We start from the raw sequence: 18861 nt of genomic DNA, 5'->3' as shown, positions 1-18861 counted from the left end.
ACCACAGTAGCACTGAGCAGAAGTAATGAGAATTTAGTTGGGCTCTGTCTGCAAGGAGAGACAAGTCTTGGCAGATACCTGATCCAGAGGTTTACAAACAGTGGTACAGGTGCTGCTTCAGAGTGGTCCACAAAGCCCATCACTTTGCTTACTGTGTCCTCTGGAGGAGGCACAGTGGCTGATAAAAATCAGTGTGTTCAGGCAGCCTCGTGTAAGGAGGTGCTGCTGCCTCTACCAGCCTTATTTGGCTATGATACAATCCTCTTTTAGTTATGCTGGTTTCTGAGCAGACTGTACTTGCTGCCCACGTCAGGCCTGTTCTATAGCTTGAGAATGTCTAGCTTGTTAAATTTCAGTGTACAGAAATTGGAATCAAGCAAAATGAGCCTGCTGGAGAAACAGAAACAACCCCCAGCTGCAAATTCCTATGAAGCTGCTGGGATTATTTAGCAGAATTAATTGGTTCTGGTTGATGCACAGCACAGGCTACTTTTAGTACACTAGATTGGTGAATATATCAGACATCAGTGACTCTGAATTATTTCAAGTTCTGTGAGAAGACTGTTTCTGTGACTTTTCGCATCCCAGATTAGAACAGTTCAGGTGTTTTTATTTGGCAACTTTCTGTTTACAAAACACATGATGAATTTTGAAGTGCTTTTATCCCTTAAAATGTGGGATGTCTGAAATATCTATTTTGGTGCTTAAAAGTACCTGGCTTGTGCTTTCTTCTTTCCTTCTTAGGTGAAGCTCTACAAAAGTGAAAATCTTGACAACCCAATTCATACAGTCAACTTAGGCCTATCCCTATTTTTCCATTTCCCACCACTTCTCCGAGATGGTGAGGTAAGGATATTGATAAATAATGAGCTTAGGTCATTTAATCTTTTTCTCTAAAGATATGGAAGTTTATTTCTGGTATATTCGTGCTGAAGCGACCAGTGTCTCAGAAGATTTGAAGCCTATTAAACTGCCTTTAAATCTGATTTTGTCTCAGGCTGCTACTGATGCTGTATACTGAGTGTATTTTTTACCCACAGAATTATGTGGTGCTCCTGGATTCTACGCTGTCTAAATCACAGTATGATTACACCCTGCCTCAAGTTTCATTCACTGCTATTGGATATCATAAACACATTACACTGATCTTCAGTCCCACTGTAAGTACAAAATACTTAAATGTTCAAGTGTTCACCTTGAGAGCAATGGCTGGTAGCGTAGCCTGTATGTATTTTGTGGTCTTGGCCAAACTTTCTATTAATGTAAATATAAAGAGGTTTATGAGAGGCATTAAAGTGACATTGAATTTGGCTTTGGCCACGTTTAAGGCATCACCTGGTATGTTATGGGAGGCAGGTAAGAACATCAGGAAGATGTTGAGTGTTTTTGCACTTCCAAACACAGTGCAGTCAAATTTAGTGAAGTGTTCTGTAATACTTAAATGATCTTCTGCATCACTGCATGCTTAGATGCCAGCAGAACATGAGGGAAACTTCGCAGTTATAAATGAAAGATGAAGGTGGACCTGAAAGATTTTTGTGCTAGCATGGTTGCTGTAGTATGATCACAGAGGTGTGGAAGGTAAATCTAAGCACACCAGCAAACTGTAAAGTGGAGACTGACTGTTAGTGCATTAGCTTTAATGAACAGCAAACCCCAGGAAGAAGGTAAAAGATGAATGAATCTGACCAAGGGGACTGCTTTGAAGTTGAACCTAAAATAAATTGCTGAAGGCAGCACTTAGAAGGACGTCAGATGGGAAGGGCTGGACATGCCACATGATCCTACTGCTGATGTTTTTTAAAGCTGAGGGATTTCATAGTCAAAATGACTTAAAAAAAAAAAAAAACCCCAAAAAAAAACCCCAAACCAAACACCCATGGTCCCCACTGTTTTCAGAGAAAGCTGCCTGAGCAAGATATTGCCCAAGGATCCTACATCGCATTACCACTGACTCTGCTTCTGTTGCTGGCTGGTTACAACCATGATAAGGTAGGTCATGGGTGTTTTTGTCTTCTCCAAATACTGTTGCCTTATCAATGAATACTTTGTACTGTGTTAAGTGAGGGTTTGTTGAAGTTGTTACCCAGACAGAGATGCAGTCAGCAGTCCTCTTATGTGACATACTTTAAGAAAAGCCACAGCGTAGCCCTGTTATTGGACAGTTACCTTCCTTAAAAAAAAACTTAGTGTGATGGTGGGTTCCTGTGCCACTTCTGAACTTTTATCTTCTCATTTGATGGCTCTGAGAAAAAAACCACAATGTAACAGCATTCAAATTCAGATAATCAGACTTAGTGACAATAGAAATGAAAATAATTATTTAACTTACTTCAGGAACAGTCAGACTGGAAAGAATCTTTCAAGTCATTGAGTCTGGTCTCTTTAGCTTTATACTGTCCCTAGTGAAAAAGCTCTCAAGAGAAATATAACTACCTACTATATAACCCCTCTGGCTTTGTTAACAAGCCTTGATCTCCTAGTCTTCACAGATATGTCTGGGTTTCTGTTTTGCTGATAAGAGAAGTTTGTGCTGTTTGATTTCCTCTCATAGGTAAGACAGCTCAGAATATGGGATTCTCTGGGATATTCTTTGCTGTCACTGAAAACAGTGGCGGTTTTCTGGACTCAGGACTCAAACTGCTGTTCTTGGCTGGATTACTGCAGGGGAAAAAAAGTTACTGACAAGCATTTTAGTTTTCTATTTTCAGAAATTTCAAGAAGTTTGGTCTGATTCCTTCCCAGCACTTGCTGCCATTTTCTGGTGTCTTTGTAGATGTGCCATTTTTGCAATAAATTCTGTTTATCTGGGGATGTACAGATCTGAAGAAGGTTTTCATTCGCACCTTACATACCATTGTAATCACAACCTGCTTCCCCTTCTTTTCTTTGCCTAGCTTATTCCCTTACTGCTACAGCTGACAACCCGGCTGCAAGGAGTACGTGCTCTCGGACAGACTGGTTCTGACACGGGTGGCTCAGAGGATGCAAAAAGGCAAACAAAGAAACAGAAGACAAGACGGACGTGAGATGAAGGGACTGATTTCATGCAGTGGTGCTCTGTCAAACTGGAGCCTGAGGAAGCAAAGCCACTAAAATACGCTTTTGTTGAACTTGTGGACTTTACATTGTCATTGCTATATGAGCACCGTTTGTCACGCTAGCTCCATTTTGGTTGTAAATTTTCTGTGGAGTCTATAGATTTCCTTGTTGTAAAGTAATGAAATGAATGCCTCTATTGTCACTGTGAGTGCATCTCCCATACTTGAAGACTATGAATGATCTATTTTTTCTCTGCAGTGGAACAGGTCATGCTGTCTTTGTTAATCATTTGTACAAGCGGTGGTAATAGACTGCTTGACTTCACTTTCAGTCTCTGTATTTTGAGATCTTTTTTCCTTGACACCAACTTTACAGAAGCAGCACGTAGGGATTTTACTAAATCAGTGGTGCTTGAAACAAAGTTTTGGGGGACATACGTGAACTGGTGAATTACGTCTTTTTCACTTCCCGTTCAGCAGCTTGATTGAAGAGTCTGTCATCTGCACAGCTGTGATTTCAGTTCTTATCTAATGATTATGTTATCTTTGATTAAAATCAGGTTTTTGCCCGATGAAGACAGATTGTTGATGTCAGGTAAGTTCCAGTGATCCTGCTGCTAAAGCAGTGTTTAAATTTCAGTTTTGTAGACAGTGTGATCTCTTCACACCTTTAGTATTCGTGAAGTGGCACCAGCTCATTGTACCATTCTTTCCAAAGCTGTTTGATGTTGGTGATACCCATTCACTCCTGTGGCTGTCACTTCTGCTTGGCCATGAGCAGCCTGTTTGCCAGTTGATTTTTTTTCTTTTTTACTTTTTTTAACTTTGTTTTTTCTTTACTTTAAGAAATGTGAGCTTTTCAAACTGTCCAATGCGTACAGGCCAAATAATGTAGTCTGTAATAAAACAGGCTATCTTTTGATTCCTGTTTGAAATAGGCACTTGGACATACACAGTTTAAATGTTAATGGGGCTTTTTATTGACAAATACCATAAAGGTTAATAGGGCTTTTGAAAGATGGACATAAATGCTTACAAACATTGCAGAGACATTGGTACTGCCAGTAAGTGGCAATGTTTCTCTTTTACAGTACTTGAAATAAAGTCCTTTTACATTTAAATATTGAAGCTTACAAACCCTACCATTGTTAGAAATTTGGATGCGACAGGTTTCATGCTATTTTTGTTGGCATTTTGTACTAGTTTGGGCCTAAATAATGAAGATTTCATTTAGTGATTATTCTAATCTCTCTGAGGGAAATTTTATCCAGACCATAATAAAAATGAAGACAAAGCATGAATATATGGAGTTTGAGATGAAGCTGTAATAAACCGTCATGCTCACTGCTTAAAAAAATGACCTTGAATTTTATATTGCTGTGATGAAATATATGAGGAAAAAACAGTGTTGTGATTACATTGTACATTTTCAGTGCATCTTTATTTTTAAGCTGGTGAATGTTAAGAAAGGTATTGCTACTTTGGGTGAATGTATGAGGAAGAATTGCACATATTCACGTGCCCTGAGGGAGTACCAGGTATCCTGACCTCTGAACTGTGGGACTTGCTGATGATTGACCTTAAACATTGTAAGTACTGTTAATAAAAGGAAAGAAGTGCTAATGTTTGCTAATTCAATGGTTGCTTCTAAACCCAGGATTTGCCCACTATCTCATCTCAATGTTTTTTTTTCTTTGCCTTCTGCAGCACCCTGGTGCTCTCCTTGCTTCCAACCCTGTGTTTTGAGGTTTATTCTGCTTTTTAAGTGTTTATTCCTAACAGAAACTATAGCTTGCAGTTTCTTGGCAGAGAAGTCATGGTGTTCTCTGAGAACATAGAGAAAACTAACATATAATTTCCTAAAGCAGAACTAAATGCCAAGAAATCAGTATCTCCAATTATATTTAGAAACCAATTAGTCAGATACACAGACCCAAACAGAAAAATCAGTGTGGTCTCCCAAACCCCCAGAGCCAGGGGGGACAGGCAGAGCTCTGTGCACGTTGGCCGTGAGCAGGCTGACTGGGGCACTGGGAGGGAGTATTTGTGTGGAAATGGTGGTCTGCATGGGCAAACAACTCCTGCCTTCAGCTGCCCACTCCAGGTAGCACTTGGTTCCTCTGCTGTCTTTATAGCCCTTTACCCATAGACCTGGGGTGGTGATAACTCTGCCTTGATTATACATCCTATAGGGGCCTATAGGGGTGCTGGGGATGGACTCTTCATTAGGGACTGTAGTGATAGGACAAGGGGTAATAAGTTAAAACTTAAACAGGGGAAGTTTAGATTGGATATAAGGAGGAAATTCTTTCCTGTTAGGGTGGTGAGGCACTGAAATAGGTTGCCCAAGGAGGCTGTGAATGCTTCATCCCTGGCAGTGTTCAAGGCCAGGTTGGACGAGGCCTTGGGTGATATGGTTTAGAGCGAGGTGTTGCTGCCCTTGGCAGGGGGGTTGGAACTTGATGATCTTAAGGTCCTTTCCAACCCTAACTATTCTATGATTCTATGATCCTCTAGAGCATGTAGGTCTAGAGGATCTTCATACAATGTGATAGTGTTACAGTGCTTTTTGGTGCAGAAATGATGGGTTCAGTTTTAGATTACCTTCTGTATTCTTCTGTTGAATATTTAGGTATCACTTGCTCTGCATATTTGTGGTTTGATGTTGATTTTGTGCTCTTAAAACCAAGACTTCTGTACCAGTTGGACTGGTCTTTAAGGTATTTCCTATTGAAATGTCTTTTAAAGCTGCTTGTTGCATCTTTAATGAATTGATGTTAATACAAAGAACAAATGCAGAATGGGGCTAACATTTAGATATTGACTTCTGCTAGAAAAATGTCAAGGCTAAGTGTTTACTGTTCCTTTTTGCAGGCACAATAGTGAAAGAATGATTAATTCCTTTTCTTGGGGAGTTAAATATGGGCAAATGGCTGAATTCTGTTGGGAATGAGAGTAAGGCCTTCCACATAAAGATGGCATGATTTTTCTACTAAAAGCAACAATGAGTATTACATAGATTTAGTTGGCTGATCAGTGATGCACAGAATTCTATTGTTTAAGAATGAAATGGATCATTATTTCTTCATAGATGGTTCAGCTTAGGTTCTAAAGCATCATCTTCATTAGATAGCTGTCAGATTCCCAAAACAGGTGTTTTTGATGCATAAGCAATGTTATTAAAGACACAGCAATTTAAAAAATAAATGAGCTTAAAAGCAAGAAAAATACTTAAAACAGAGAAATAAGCATTCTCAGCCAGGGTGGAGAAGCACAGGTTTATTCATAGTTAATAGTCTTTGTTGTGCTTATTTTTAAAATCTAAATCTCAGTATTTGTTGAGTTGCATTACTGAATGTAAGATACACAGTTGTATGAATCTTCATTGTGTGAATTTTGTTCTTTTGATACTGAAAGAGCAATAGACTTATCCCTTTCATAGTGCTGAGTACTATTCTCAGCCCTGGGTGGAGGAAACGTACTAAACACTGAGGCTTCTAGAGTCAAGATGGTGTTGAAAATACTACTAGACATCTGAGTAACTGAACTGTCCAGAAAAGCTGAGGCTGAATGTGGAATTGAACCCTGAAACTGGTGTCTTATTTTCCTCCTGTTCAGTATTCCCTGTTTGTATGGTTTCTGTATGTCTAGTTTTTCCAGTCTGAAAGTAATTTAAATTGTGTTTCTTGGAAAGGTAGAAGCAATGAAATGAGTGGTATAGGAAAGAACTCAAAGGGAGCAAATCTTCTAAGCTGAGCACAACAGCACTGGCTCACATCTCACCCAGTGATGGGGTCATGTTACCTGTGGTAACTCATGTTTTCCTTGCAGATGGTTTGGTGGCTTTAGAAAATCTCTGGAAGTCTCTGAAAATCCAGTAAATGTATTTCTGGCACATTACTGACTGATGGCAGAACTGTAGGGAGTTTTCACTTTTAAAAGAACACCAATGAGTTTAGTCTCTGCCATTCAGTCATTTATTCAAACCTGGCTGAATCCATACTTGTACAAATGAAGAGCAGCTCTATGCTAATTAGCATTCCCTAAACCTTCACTGATTATTATTAGCAAGTGCAACTTTTTCCCCTTGAATGTTTTACAGAGCTTTTGTGAGCTTTTTACATGAGTTAGCTTGTCCTTTTAATTTTCTATTATACCTTTTGTAATTGCTTTCTGTCTGTGTTTGATATGTTGTTGCTTTACTCCAGTAACTTCCATTATCATTTTTAACTGTTAGCTGTTACTGGGATCAACATCATTGCATTATTTACTCTGTTTGCTTTATCACTTTTTCCTTGTTCTCCCCCTTCCTCTCCCACCAGCTTTCTGGGAATATTGGAGTTTAGCAGCATGATGCTGTCTGAAGTCTTGTTACCTTCATAGCCCAAGACCATGATTACTTCAAGCCCAGTGATATATTATTGTAAAGCACTAAACACCTATCAGACCATTATTGAATTTATCACGTCTATGAACTCAATAAACAGTGAAAGATAAACCTGTTTTTTACTGCCTGTGGAAGCCAGCAGGTTGATCCCTCCTTTAATTCTCATTTTTGTCAATACTAGAATAATTAAATCCCCATCACAAAGGCTCTGAATTTTTTCACAGGTCTCTCATCACCCTGAGTCTAGCTTAATTTTATTTTTCTTAAAGCATAGGGTTGTGGTAAACCATCAACAAACCCTCACTCCAAACCTTCCTGCTCTCAGGCACAAAAGAAACTAATACGGGCTTAAGTGAAGGAGGATGGAAGGAACGATTTTGTTTCTGTGGTCTCTCGTGTTTGCTGCATTGAAGTGTTTTCAACAGCAGTCATCAGAAAGATGATGGATTGGTGTGCTTCATTCCGTACCATAGGGCTTGCTCCTTCTGCAAGGAGAGGATAGGATGCCACCCTCTCCCTTTTCCTCAGTACATGGAATGTGTGACAGTCATGGATAATTTCACTTTGCAGATGAACTCGAGTTCATTAAGTGCACATCTGCAGGCTGGGGCCTGGGTTTTTTGTTTTTGCTGCGCATACAGGCCTGACAAAGTTTAGCCAGCACCTGCGACTCAGCCCCTGTGAAACAGCCTGCTCTGTCACTGGAGGAGCAGAGCTCTTTTATGTGCAGAGAGAAAAAGTATTTTAATAAACATGGAAATTGGATGCAAATTTGCTTATGCATTTAAAATCAGGAACGGTGTTTCCCTTTCATTCTGTGCTCCAGCTGTGTATGTACTATCATCCTTGGGGAGGCTTGGTGCAGTTGCAGGGTACACGTACAAGGGACTCTCCCATTCTTTCTGGCATAAGGGAAGGAAAGACCAACTTTAGTAAGTGTCAGCTCTGAAACAAGCTCATAAAGTTTTATAAGCTTGTTTTAATGAGGATTCATGTAGCTCTGTGTGTTCATACAAAGCTTAATCCAGCAGTGATATCTCAAGTCATGGTGAGCAGATGTGGAATTGGTGATACACAATAAAGTTAGAACTTCACAAAGTAAACAAGTTTCTAAAAATGTATTCACACCATGGGTTTCATGTTTGTAGCTGTGTAAATCTCTGTGATTATGTTTATATTTTTACTTTTCAGTAAATTTTTTACTGCCTTTCTGGTGCAGATGTGAGAATGGACCTTATAAGTGATGCTGTGGTGGTTCTGAGCACAGCACTGACTGAAGGATGGGAAATAAAACCATGAATTTCACTTTATGTAGTATAGATGGACAATTTTGCTTTCAAAGCTTTTGATTTCTGGTGAGCACCAGCGTAGAAGATCTCCAAAAGAGGCTTTGGTGCTTTGGGAATTAACTTTTACTGGTCTGTGTGTAAATTCCAGCTCTAAGAGCTGGCACTTTGGTTCACGGAGATTCAGATCCTGGGCTGACACCCATGTGTCTGGAGCACCCCAGGCATTGTGGACAAGACAAAACCTCTCTTTTTCCACATGGTACCTTACAGAACTGATGCACTGCAGAAGGGAGAAAGCAAGAAACAGACACAGTACTGCTAGTCACTATGGAAAATGACAACAGATATCCATAGGTCTTTGGGGAAGATGGGGTGATTAATATCAGTATTGAATGCAATTTGCATGTACATCACAAAACCCTCACTAAAAACAAGAGATGCACAATGTTGTTCATGAAACATGACTATTCAATGAATTTTATAACTTGCAGGCATTTGTCCTATCTGGTAGTTGAATTAGACACCTGGCTTGTCCTTATTTGCTCACTTTTTCTTTTTTTATTCTCATTGTAAGAAAGTGGCTTCTTGGACATAATTAGCCTAGTGGTGTTCATCCTTAGCTGGATGTTCTGCTGTCCCACACAGACATTTTCCTAATCTTCCTTAAAATACAGGCAGCCTGCTACATTTCTCTGCTTCTGGTCCTTCAAACCTGGTACCAGCTCTCCCTGCTGTGTCTTAAATAGATATAATAGATGACTATTTCATAAATGAGCTGTTGTTTTTCCTGCCTCCATTACCACAAGGGCACTGGGTGGTCAAACACCTATTACCAGGCTGCAAGCATGATCTCTCCAGAATACTGAGGCTATGCCCCAGCCAAGTATTTGTTGTGTAGCTCCAGGCTCAGATGTGGGCCTGTGTGTAAATATAGCTTCAGTATTTAGGCATGTTTATCTTGCACCTTAGCTATTTATACAGATCTTCTACATTAAAAATGCAAAACACTGAAAAAGCTCAGTTTATTAATAAAGAATAGATGGCCTACACAATTAGAAGGCTTCCTCTTTGTTATAGGTTTCAGTCATTTAAATACAAGCTGAAAAAATATGTAACAGAACTGGCAGAGAAGATAAAAGATGAGGGCACAAACATATAACATATTTGGCTATTTAGCTTTTATTCCTCATTATGCTGCGCAATGTTTCTTTTCTCCATCAAACTAATTAGTGAAAAACTCCACTCTGCTCCTGCCTGAGCTTATTGCTAGGTCAATGAGCCTGTGTTCTTTCTGGTAGTGAATGCTGTCTGTGATTATTGCATTCATTAATTCTTATATAGGAAATAATATCTCTGCCTTGATCTATATAAACAAATAGATTTTTGTTCCAAATCAAACTTCCTCTGTACCGTGGGCTATTGCTGGGAGGGAAGCAGAGAGCTCGTACAGTGTCAAGTTAAAGAATGCAATTTCATATAAATAGCCAGTGCTAGTCAAGTGTTCATTATATTATGCAAGATAAACTGGGGCAGACAAGTTGCATTGATTACATGTTGGGTGATTTGTAGCTCTTGAAACAAAACATTCAGTATGTCCTGACTACGGACACAGACGTGCTCTTAGACAGCTGAGCTCTCTTCTTTATGCTTAGGACACAGCATCAGATACAGCTGGACATGCATGGTGTGACAGTGTTGTTCAGGTTGCTGTAGATCCTACCCATAGCGATGATGATGCTTGTTGGTGACACAGACATTGGGGTTGGGTGCACCCTCAGCAAGGTTGCTTATGCCATCAAGCATTTGACATGCTGGAGGAAAGGGATGCTATCCAGAGGGACCTTAACAGGCTTGAGAGGTGGCCTGTGCAAACCTCATGAATTTCAACAGGGCCAAGTGAAAGGTCCAGCGTCTGTGTTGGGGCAATCCCAAGCACAAATACAGGCTGGGCAGAGAATGGACTGAGAGCTGCCCTTAGAAGATGGACCATGAGCTGGCACCTCATGAAGAAGAGAATGCTCCAGGAAGACCTTAGAGCAACCCTTTAGTACCTAAAAGCAGCCAACAGGAAAGCTGGAGAGGAACTTTTTACAAGGCCCTGTACTGACAGGACAAAGGGGAATGGCTTTAAACTGATAGAGGGTAGATTAAGCTAGATATTAGGAAGAAATTCTTTACTGTGAGGGTGGTGAGAGAATGGATCAGGTTGTCCAGAGAAGCTGTGGGTGCTCCATTCCTGGAAGTTTTCAAGGCCAGGCTAAACAGGGCTTTGAGCAACCTGGTCTAATGGAAGGTGCCTCTTCACATGGCATAGTCTCCATTGATTGCCACCAAGATCAAAATAAATGAAAACCCATCACGGTCACTGACCATTGCAGTGCCCCATCTCCAGGTAGCTGCTCCCTGCTAAATGATCCACATCAGTGGACAAAGCCTTTGGATGTACCTTCAAGAAGACAACATGGTGCTTACGGGATCTGGAAAAAAAGGACAGAAAGAAAGCATGTATTGCCACTGAAATCCTTAGTTTTGCATCTTCTCCCAAAGGCAGGAGCTTGAATTTCAGTGATTTAAGATAGATCAGAGCGTGGTCTTTTTAAAAAACATGATGTTACAGGTCTCCTGAGCGGTTGGCAATTTACTGCATTTCCTTTCTCCTTACATGACCCCTTTTTAGGTGTATTGTATCAGTTTCGTTCTGTCTTACAAGAGGAGAAGCGCAACAGCTGTACTTCTCCATTTTCTTCAGGGTCGTGCAAATCTTGCCTGGGGATATTTGTTAGTTTCTGCTTTTTTCTAATTTCCTTCTGTTTAAAAGAGTAAGATATAATAGGGTGAAGCCATCTGCATATTCATACTTCTCAGATGAGGATTAATTCATTTGCAAAGAGCTTAATGGAATTCTGAAGAATCAGATTTGTTTATCATTTTAGGGAATGGGATGACATTTCTGCTTAAAAAATAATTACTAGAACATGGCACATTTGTGAGACCTTGCCCAGATTGAGAAAAAGCAAACCCATTCTCAAGAGAGCTATTGGTCCTTTTGCCATTTATAAAGCCGACTTTAAAATGATGGCTTTAGTGATTAAAGACTGAAAGAAAGAGGTCTCAGAATAACCAATGGATTATCCAGCGTATGTTAATATATTCTGTTTGCAAAGGTTACTTCCATTTATATTCCAGATGAAAATACTTTGTGACTTTACAGCGTGTCATCACATTTTTTTCTACAGAAGCCAAATACTCTGGTTAATAGCAGGAATAAGAACCTAAAAAAATTGTGATGGCCTAAATTAATGAGGAAGTGTTGATTTCAATAGAAGATTGGAAATAAAGAAACATACTGGTAAAATTTTTGTCTTTTCTCTTTTTTTATCTTTTACAGAAAATTTCATACTATAATGATAAAATAAAAAATGGAGCAAGAATTTTTAATTTAATAGAACCAGGTTTGTATTTGCCTAAAAAAAAATATGGAATTTTCATTTTACTGGAAGATTATTTTTTTTTCCCCATATTGAAATTGCCAAGTCTTTCTCCTGGAAAGGAAACTTGCATACTCAAATGGCTCCAGCCAGAGCACTCGGAATGCTCTGCAGTGAGCCAAGCCTTTTCTTGAAGGCTCACATTTGCACAGGACAGCTGTCTACTCTGAGAAATGCAGGTGGGTATGTGATACACCTGGCATTCCTGGCAGGCACTGGAGTCTTTCATCTATGTCATCGCTGTTGTGAGAAACAAGCTTCCCTCCCTGCAGAAATTTGCTGCTTCATCCTTCACCCTCCTCAGGGGAAATCTATCAGGAAGGTAAATGAGGTCTGAGCAGGAAAGAATTTTCCAGATCCCTAAAGTGGTTTGGAGCTTCAAATTTTTTTTCCTTCCTTTTCCGGGCTAGGACATAAATAAGTCCTTCCTTGGTTTTTCCCTGAAATATTTCCCATTTCTCTACATCCAGTCCCACCTTTGCCATTTTAAGCAATCATTTAGAGCATAGAAAATCATTTAGATTCCAGTCACTCCTCCCTGCTAGACTGGGTGAAGATCTCAGCATCTCAGGTGTTTTAAACATACAGCCAGGAGACAAAGATCTGGGCTGTGGATCAGCTGCTGCAGTGTTGAACTCAGCACAGGAAAACCTGAATAAATAAATCAGGGATGGTAGCTTCACAGCACCCTAGTTAAAAGGCTACTGGCACTGAAGGGAACTAGTTTTAGAGAGCTTAAATGTGTCTGCAATACACTGCAGTTCGGTGGCTGTGAGCATCCCCTCACCTAACAACAATTACATGTTCTGCAGCTGTAGATAACAATAATCCCAGGCAGTATTGGAGTTGAGGGTACAATTAGCAAAATCCAAATCTCTGAATAGTCCAACCTGTTGTAACCTTGAGGATGTTTTAACCAGGGAAAAACATAAATAGCCAGATAGACTTACTGCAGCTCATAATATATAAAGTATTAGACAAGCTATTACTTAGGGCATGGATGCTAGTAGCCTCCTGAGAAATCGTGACATGGTCATAGTTACAGGACAAGGCATAATGGTTTTAAACTGAAATAGGGTAGATTTAGATTAGACGTTAGGAAAAAATTCTATACTATGAGGGTGGTGAGGCACTGGCACAGGTTGCCCAGAGAAGCTGTGGCTGCCCCATCGCTGGCAGCATTCAAGGCCAGGTCAGACAGGGCTTTGAGCAACTTGCTTTAGTGGAAGGTGTCCCTGACCATGGCAGGGGGGTGGAACTGGATGAGCTTTAAGGTCCCTTCTAACCCAAACCATTCTGTGGTTCTGTGTGTGTGGTGTACGCGGTGTTAGCAGGACTATTGAACTGCTGGTGTCAGTCTTGCAAAGGGGGGGATGGCCTCAGCCTCTTCAGCAGTTATTTCTTTTGCATCATCACTAGGCTCATGTAAACCCCTGAGAGCAGAAAGATCTTCTACATGATGTGCTCCTTCCCCTCTGTAGAGTAAATATGAGCCCCAATTCATATGCTCATCCGGGGGTGGTCAGCAGCACACACGCAAAGAAGAACAACACACCTGCCCTGCTTCAGAAAAGTTTCCCTGATTACTATCTCAGAGGATCATCACTTGTACCCTTCTTTTTTTCCACTTTTTAAATAACCTGGCTACATAGATCTACTGCTTATGTTTATGCTGGCAGCAGCAAGTTTACTGGACTGTTCACCTTTCAGAGCAAGGGGCTCAAGGGTAAAGCCCTACTCATTAGCAAGATGAATTGCAGCTGTGGGGTGGTATAAAAAGCTCTGCCCACACAGAGGTGAAGCCTAGGTTTAGGGTCAGCTTGTGAGAGAGGAGGCTTGTAGGGGGAAGGGCTGACGTCATTTGAGAGCTGCAAGCATGGCTGGGGCCTGCAGCATTGGAGGGACCTGGCTGTGGCTGAAATCCCTGCAGAAACAGGACCTGAGGATTTTCCCCTGCCATGGGAGAAGGCCATGTTTAAGCCCTCCCAAACCCTCAGCAAACCCACCTTACAGCTAAAAGGCTTAAATCATGTGAGATAAGGGGCTTACCATCATGGTCTTCTGAAGAAAGCCTCTTCTGGAAGGCTGCAATGTAAGCTGAGTTTGCAGACAAAGAGACAACAAAGAGACAGCAAAGAGACAAGCTCTTCTCATGCACAGCGAGGGAAGTTCTCCCACTAGCTACTTATCACTTCTGGGGACACATTGTGTCTCAGCACTTCTATATGTGGGAGCAGATGTAGCTGTCATCAGTGGGCCAATAACGAAGAGTTGACTTCCAGTTCCTCCAGTTACTGAGATGTTGTTCACTGGTATTGGACACTTTCTTTTATGGACAGAGAATTATGTTCTCCCCGGAAGATTGGGGCTTAGCACTTTTTGCAGAAGCTTAACAGTGGTTTGTGTGTCCTGCTTGACCTGTTCCAAGACCCCGCTGTGTCTGGGAGGTGAGTTGGAAAGCAAGGAAGTCTAGCAAAATCCTGGACTCTGTAAGACTGAAAAAGCCTGCTTATTGCAAATGGTGTTCTGAGGCTTCATTTTCTCAGCTCTGAATAACCTGGTCAGTCTGAGCTCTTCAGGTGCTATTTCACACTGTGCTGCAGTTGCTGCAAATGAGTACTACTCTGTTGAATACTGCTTCTTTTGACTGGGGATCTAATTATTACTAAAATGAAAATATACTTTGCAAGCCAAGTGCTTCAGCTTGCAGACTGTTTTGGAATTAACTTTGAAAAATCCCTTTTCTTCTCCAGTATCTTTTGTTTTAATATTCTTCTTGTTCCTTTTCACATCTTGCTGTTATTGGGAGGAGTGAGGAGACCGGTTGTATTATCATTATTTTAGAATGGGGGGCAGGAGATCATAACAATCCTATTTCACAGTTTGCCGACTTGCCATGTGGTAATGACATATGCCCTCCAGCAGAAAGTACTACCAAGTGGTTCTCATTTTGTGCTGAGCCATATTGCCATTCTTAAAACGCTGTATGTTTTCTGCAGTATGAATAACCTGGTACTCCTTAGACCTTTGTAAATAACTGGTATTCACAATTCCAATGCAGTAATGACATCTCTCAGAAGTCCTGCCATCTACTTCCTGCCTGTTCTCTTGGTCTAAAAACAGAAGAATTGTTTAATGGATAAAGCATGCCCCAAAGCAGAAAGAAAACTAGGGCTGCTTGATAGTATAGTGGAATTTTAGTAAGATATAATTATGGATGAACCCAGACAGCATACAAAACTTAAAATATAACTTCTAGAAGGGGAAAGTTAGTGTTTCATCTTGACCTACTGTGATCTAAAAGAACGATCATCTCCTGGATACTACTTGTGATCTAGAGCAACTGTTGTCTCTGTCGTTGCTTTTCATAATCCTTAGTGTGCATATGTTCTCTCTCAGGATTGCAATATGAGATGATGTGGCTATGAGCCAAGCAGTATCTTTAGTGTTGAGTGCTTTCAAGAAAGAAGAGTAAGGTCTTGCTGACACAATGAGAACTGAAGTATCAAAACACATCTGATCTTTCTTGAAGTGGTAGGAAGAGCTGTACAAAATTTGAGTGTGACCATGATGGAACACAGATTGATGCTGTACAGACTTTTGATGAGTAGGTGTTAATCTGTGCAGAACAGGAAGTTGAAGAGCAGTAGGTAAGTGAAGTGAGCTACAGTAAAGAGCCAAAAAATGGAAGAATTTAGAGGTGAAACAAAAGTTGCATCTTGGCTTTGTTGTTTAAAGTATCAGCTGCAGCAATAATATAGTATCTCTGCAAATAGTATTGAAGAAGTGTGATGTACAAATGTGATTTCATGGTATGTCACACATAAAATGGTCATCACAGGATGACTCAGTGTGTGTACTGGGAATGAGACAGAGATTTTTCTTTTTCATTTTTAGCTAGCAGAAAAGATATAAATAAATCAAACCTGGGAAGAGTAATTTCTACTCTACTTCCACAGGCTGCTCGTCAGAGCTGAGTACAGTAAACATTAAATGCCATTTCGGAATAAAGTCAATTAGCTGTGTGTAGCAAATTAAAATTTGACACATTCTTTAGTCTGGAAATTCAACTTAATGGGGAATGCAATTTGCTTCCTATTGAAGAGTAGTGCGTCTCTCTTGGGTATAGCATCAGTGTGCATCTGTTCAGCAGAAGCATTGACTTGACAGGCATGGGAAGCCATTGACTCTCCCCTCCCTCACTCTGCTGGAGAGCTTTTATGGGACTGAGATAGCAAGATTTCATTATTCAGAATGTTGATCAGTGTTCTGAGCCTTTAAATGATGATTAACCCGGGTGTTTAGTTTTGTTTTTTGAAGAACAGTAAGAATTTCTCCTACTTGTGCACTTTGAGATTCAGGCAAATAGTGTAACCAAAAATAATGCAGAATAACTGGAGTGCATGTTTTATAACAGTGGAACTAAACAGTAGAATTCAGAAGTGGAGGTGGGGGATCAAAACCAAATGAAGTTGCATCTCCTGGAGATGTGTTCCAAAACATACACTAGTTCAATTCTGAAAATTCATCAAAAAAGTGTTTTCCACCTCTTCTAGAATTGGAGGAAGGGTGGTGGTGAAGGCTTAAAAGAAAGGGAGGCAGGTTCATTGAGAGTTTAGGATAGCGACACAGATTTTGAAAAGATACTTGCTTTTACTTCTGCTTTCCCATACAAACTGAACTGGAGCCTTTGCTTGTCTGCTGCTTGACCTTCCCTGAGCTTAGTCTCACTATGTTGGTTACTATTCCTTTTGCTTGACTGGGGGCTTTTTTTAGGAATCTGAGGTACTCTAATGTTGTAGTCATTAGTCTTCCAATAGCACAAAGCAAAATGCTTTCAGTTTATTAAACAAACAAACAACAAAAAAGTAAATTATTAATTGTAAGAAAAGTTGAGAAACCCCAAAATTTTAATGTCCTCTCTTCACTCCTACTTATCATGATCTTCATACTCAACTGGAAAATAACGTGTGAACCATTGGAGGATGGGCTGAACTTCCACCTGCTGTGTGGCTCAGGTTTTTCTAAGACATATTATCTACTGGCTTACAGATATATAGCTTGTATTTTTAACAGCTTTGACAGAGTTTTCAGAAGTTGTTGCAATATCCAACTCTAATGTTGTGGATGTAAAGGAAAAAATTCTGAATCTGTAATGCAGTAGATAATGCTTATTAAATTAATTGCTGATATTGTGCCAATTTCTTTTTATAACCTGTTGAGCTACTGGTCTTGAGAATGTCTGTAGAAAGTAATCAGAAAGAGCCTTGGTAGCACCTGATGTGCCCTTTAATTCTGCAGTGACTTTCTATATTTGGTAGTCTGAGAAAGAGAGGAAATGTTATCGGGGCAAACATAAAAAAAATTATAATCCAGAATTCAACTAGTAGACAAAACATCCTCTATTATCTTTTAAAAGACTGAAAGGTTTGTAGTAGAGGGTACAGGAGTAGGTTTACTCTCTGTACTTGCTGCGCTGGATTGAGTACCACACAGCTGTATGAACCCACCCTACATACATAGGGTATAGTCATTCACTAATGGCAGCTCATGTGAATATATTGAAGCTGACTCTAACCTAAGTGCAGTAGTCCAGTTCTCAGCCTGCTTGTAGAACAGGCTGATACTTACCCATCCAGTGAGATGCAACTGCCCAAGAAGTTTCTGTAGGGTCCCTGGGGAAGCTTGCTGTGGGTCTCTGCATAAGCCTGCTTCTCATGCAGATGCTTTCCTTGTGGCTTTCCTGCTCCACATCTGCCCCTCATCTGGGGCATTTCCTGCCCCACATCGACCTTAATGATAGGGACTTGTATGCTTACAGCAATGAGTGGCATCAAGCTTCAGCTCTAGGGGTTTTTCTGGGACTATCATCCTCTTCATAATCTCACTAACTCAGAGGAAATTTGGTGTTTCCAGTCAAGTACTTTAGGGTCCAGTTGTTCAGCAGACACTTAAATTTCTCATGTTCTTGTGTGCTTTGGATGAGAGTGATCTACAAGTAAACAAGAAAGGAATTTAAGTGCTTAAATGGAACTGTGTAGTTATTTGCCAGATTTCTGTCTGCGGATTTATCTTCTTGAATATAATTCTTCCCCCATCTTGCTTTTAAGTAAGGTTCATGTGTATTTTCATAGTTCTCATCCTGTCCTTTGGAGTAGTGCAGGGTCTGATCTCACAAGCCATGTCACTCCTCATGTGGGTCTGTTTTCCCTGCCACTGCCTGGGCAGCAGTACTTCTGTATGCCTGACCCATCCCTTATCCTGGAAATTGGATTGGGGGTGAGGGAGAGAAGCCAAACTGTCTTGCAGGAGAGATCTGGAATTAATGGAGTTAATGTGTGAAAATACTGTATTTGTTCACTGATGGATTTGCTTCCGCAAAATGACTAACTGGAAACAAAACACTCAATTTGTTTAATGGGAATATAGGAAGAAGATAAATCTTGAAAAGGGATCTTAATGACTGCAGTAATTAATGATTTAATCTAAAGCACTTACAGGATGCATTATGAAAAGCCCAGTATCATGCAGCTGGGTATAGAAACAGGCACAGAGCCGGTGCTGGAGGAGAGTTGCAGCAGGGCAAGATGGCTGGCTGCCCCTGCAGGCAGCACAGCCTCCAGCGAGGGCTGATCTTGCTGAACTTGCTGCCAGCC

At 40.5% G+C, this 18861-nt stretch overlaps 1 protein-coding gene across 1 annotated transcript in view; it reads left to right on the top strand.

The window, feature by feature from the left end:
* Positions 1-4664, top strand: part of LOC133226190 (BOS complex subunit NOMO1) — a 29245-nt gene extending 24581 nt beyond the window's left edge. Inside the window, exons 28-31 of the mRNA XM_061379404.1 lie at positions 745-846; positions 1041-1160; positions 1900-1992; positions 2898-4664. Coding sequence (XP_061235388.1) covers positions 745-846; positions 1041-1160; positions 1900-1992; positions 2898-3029 — 447 coding nt within the window. The 3' untranslated portion in view covers positions 3030-4664. The remainder of the gene's footprint in view (positions 1-744; positions 847-1040; positions 1161-1899; positions 1993-2897) is intronic.
* The last annotated feature ends 14197 nt before the right edge of the window (positions 4665-18861 follow it).

Source organism: Neopsephotus bourkii, unplaced genomic scaffold (assembly GCF_033783945.1).
Source record: "Neopsephotus bourkii isolate Nb327-2 ecotype Australia unplaced genomic scaffold, CSIRO-AGI_Nbou_v1 NB_1770, whole genome shotgun sequence".
Lineage (NCBI taxonomy): Eukaryota > Metazoa > Chordata > Aves > Psittaciformes > Psittacidae > Neopsephotus > Neopsephotus bourkii.
This window is presented reverse-complemented; position numbering and strand designations above follow the sequence as displayed.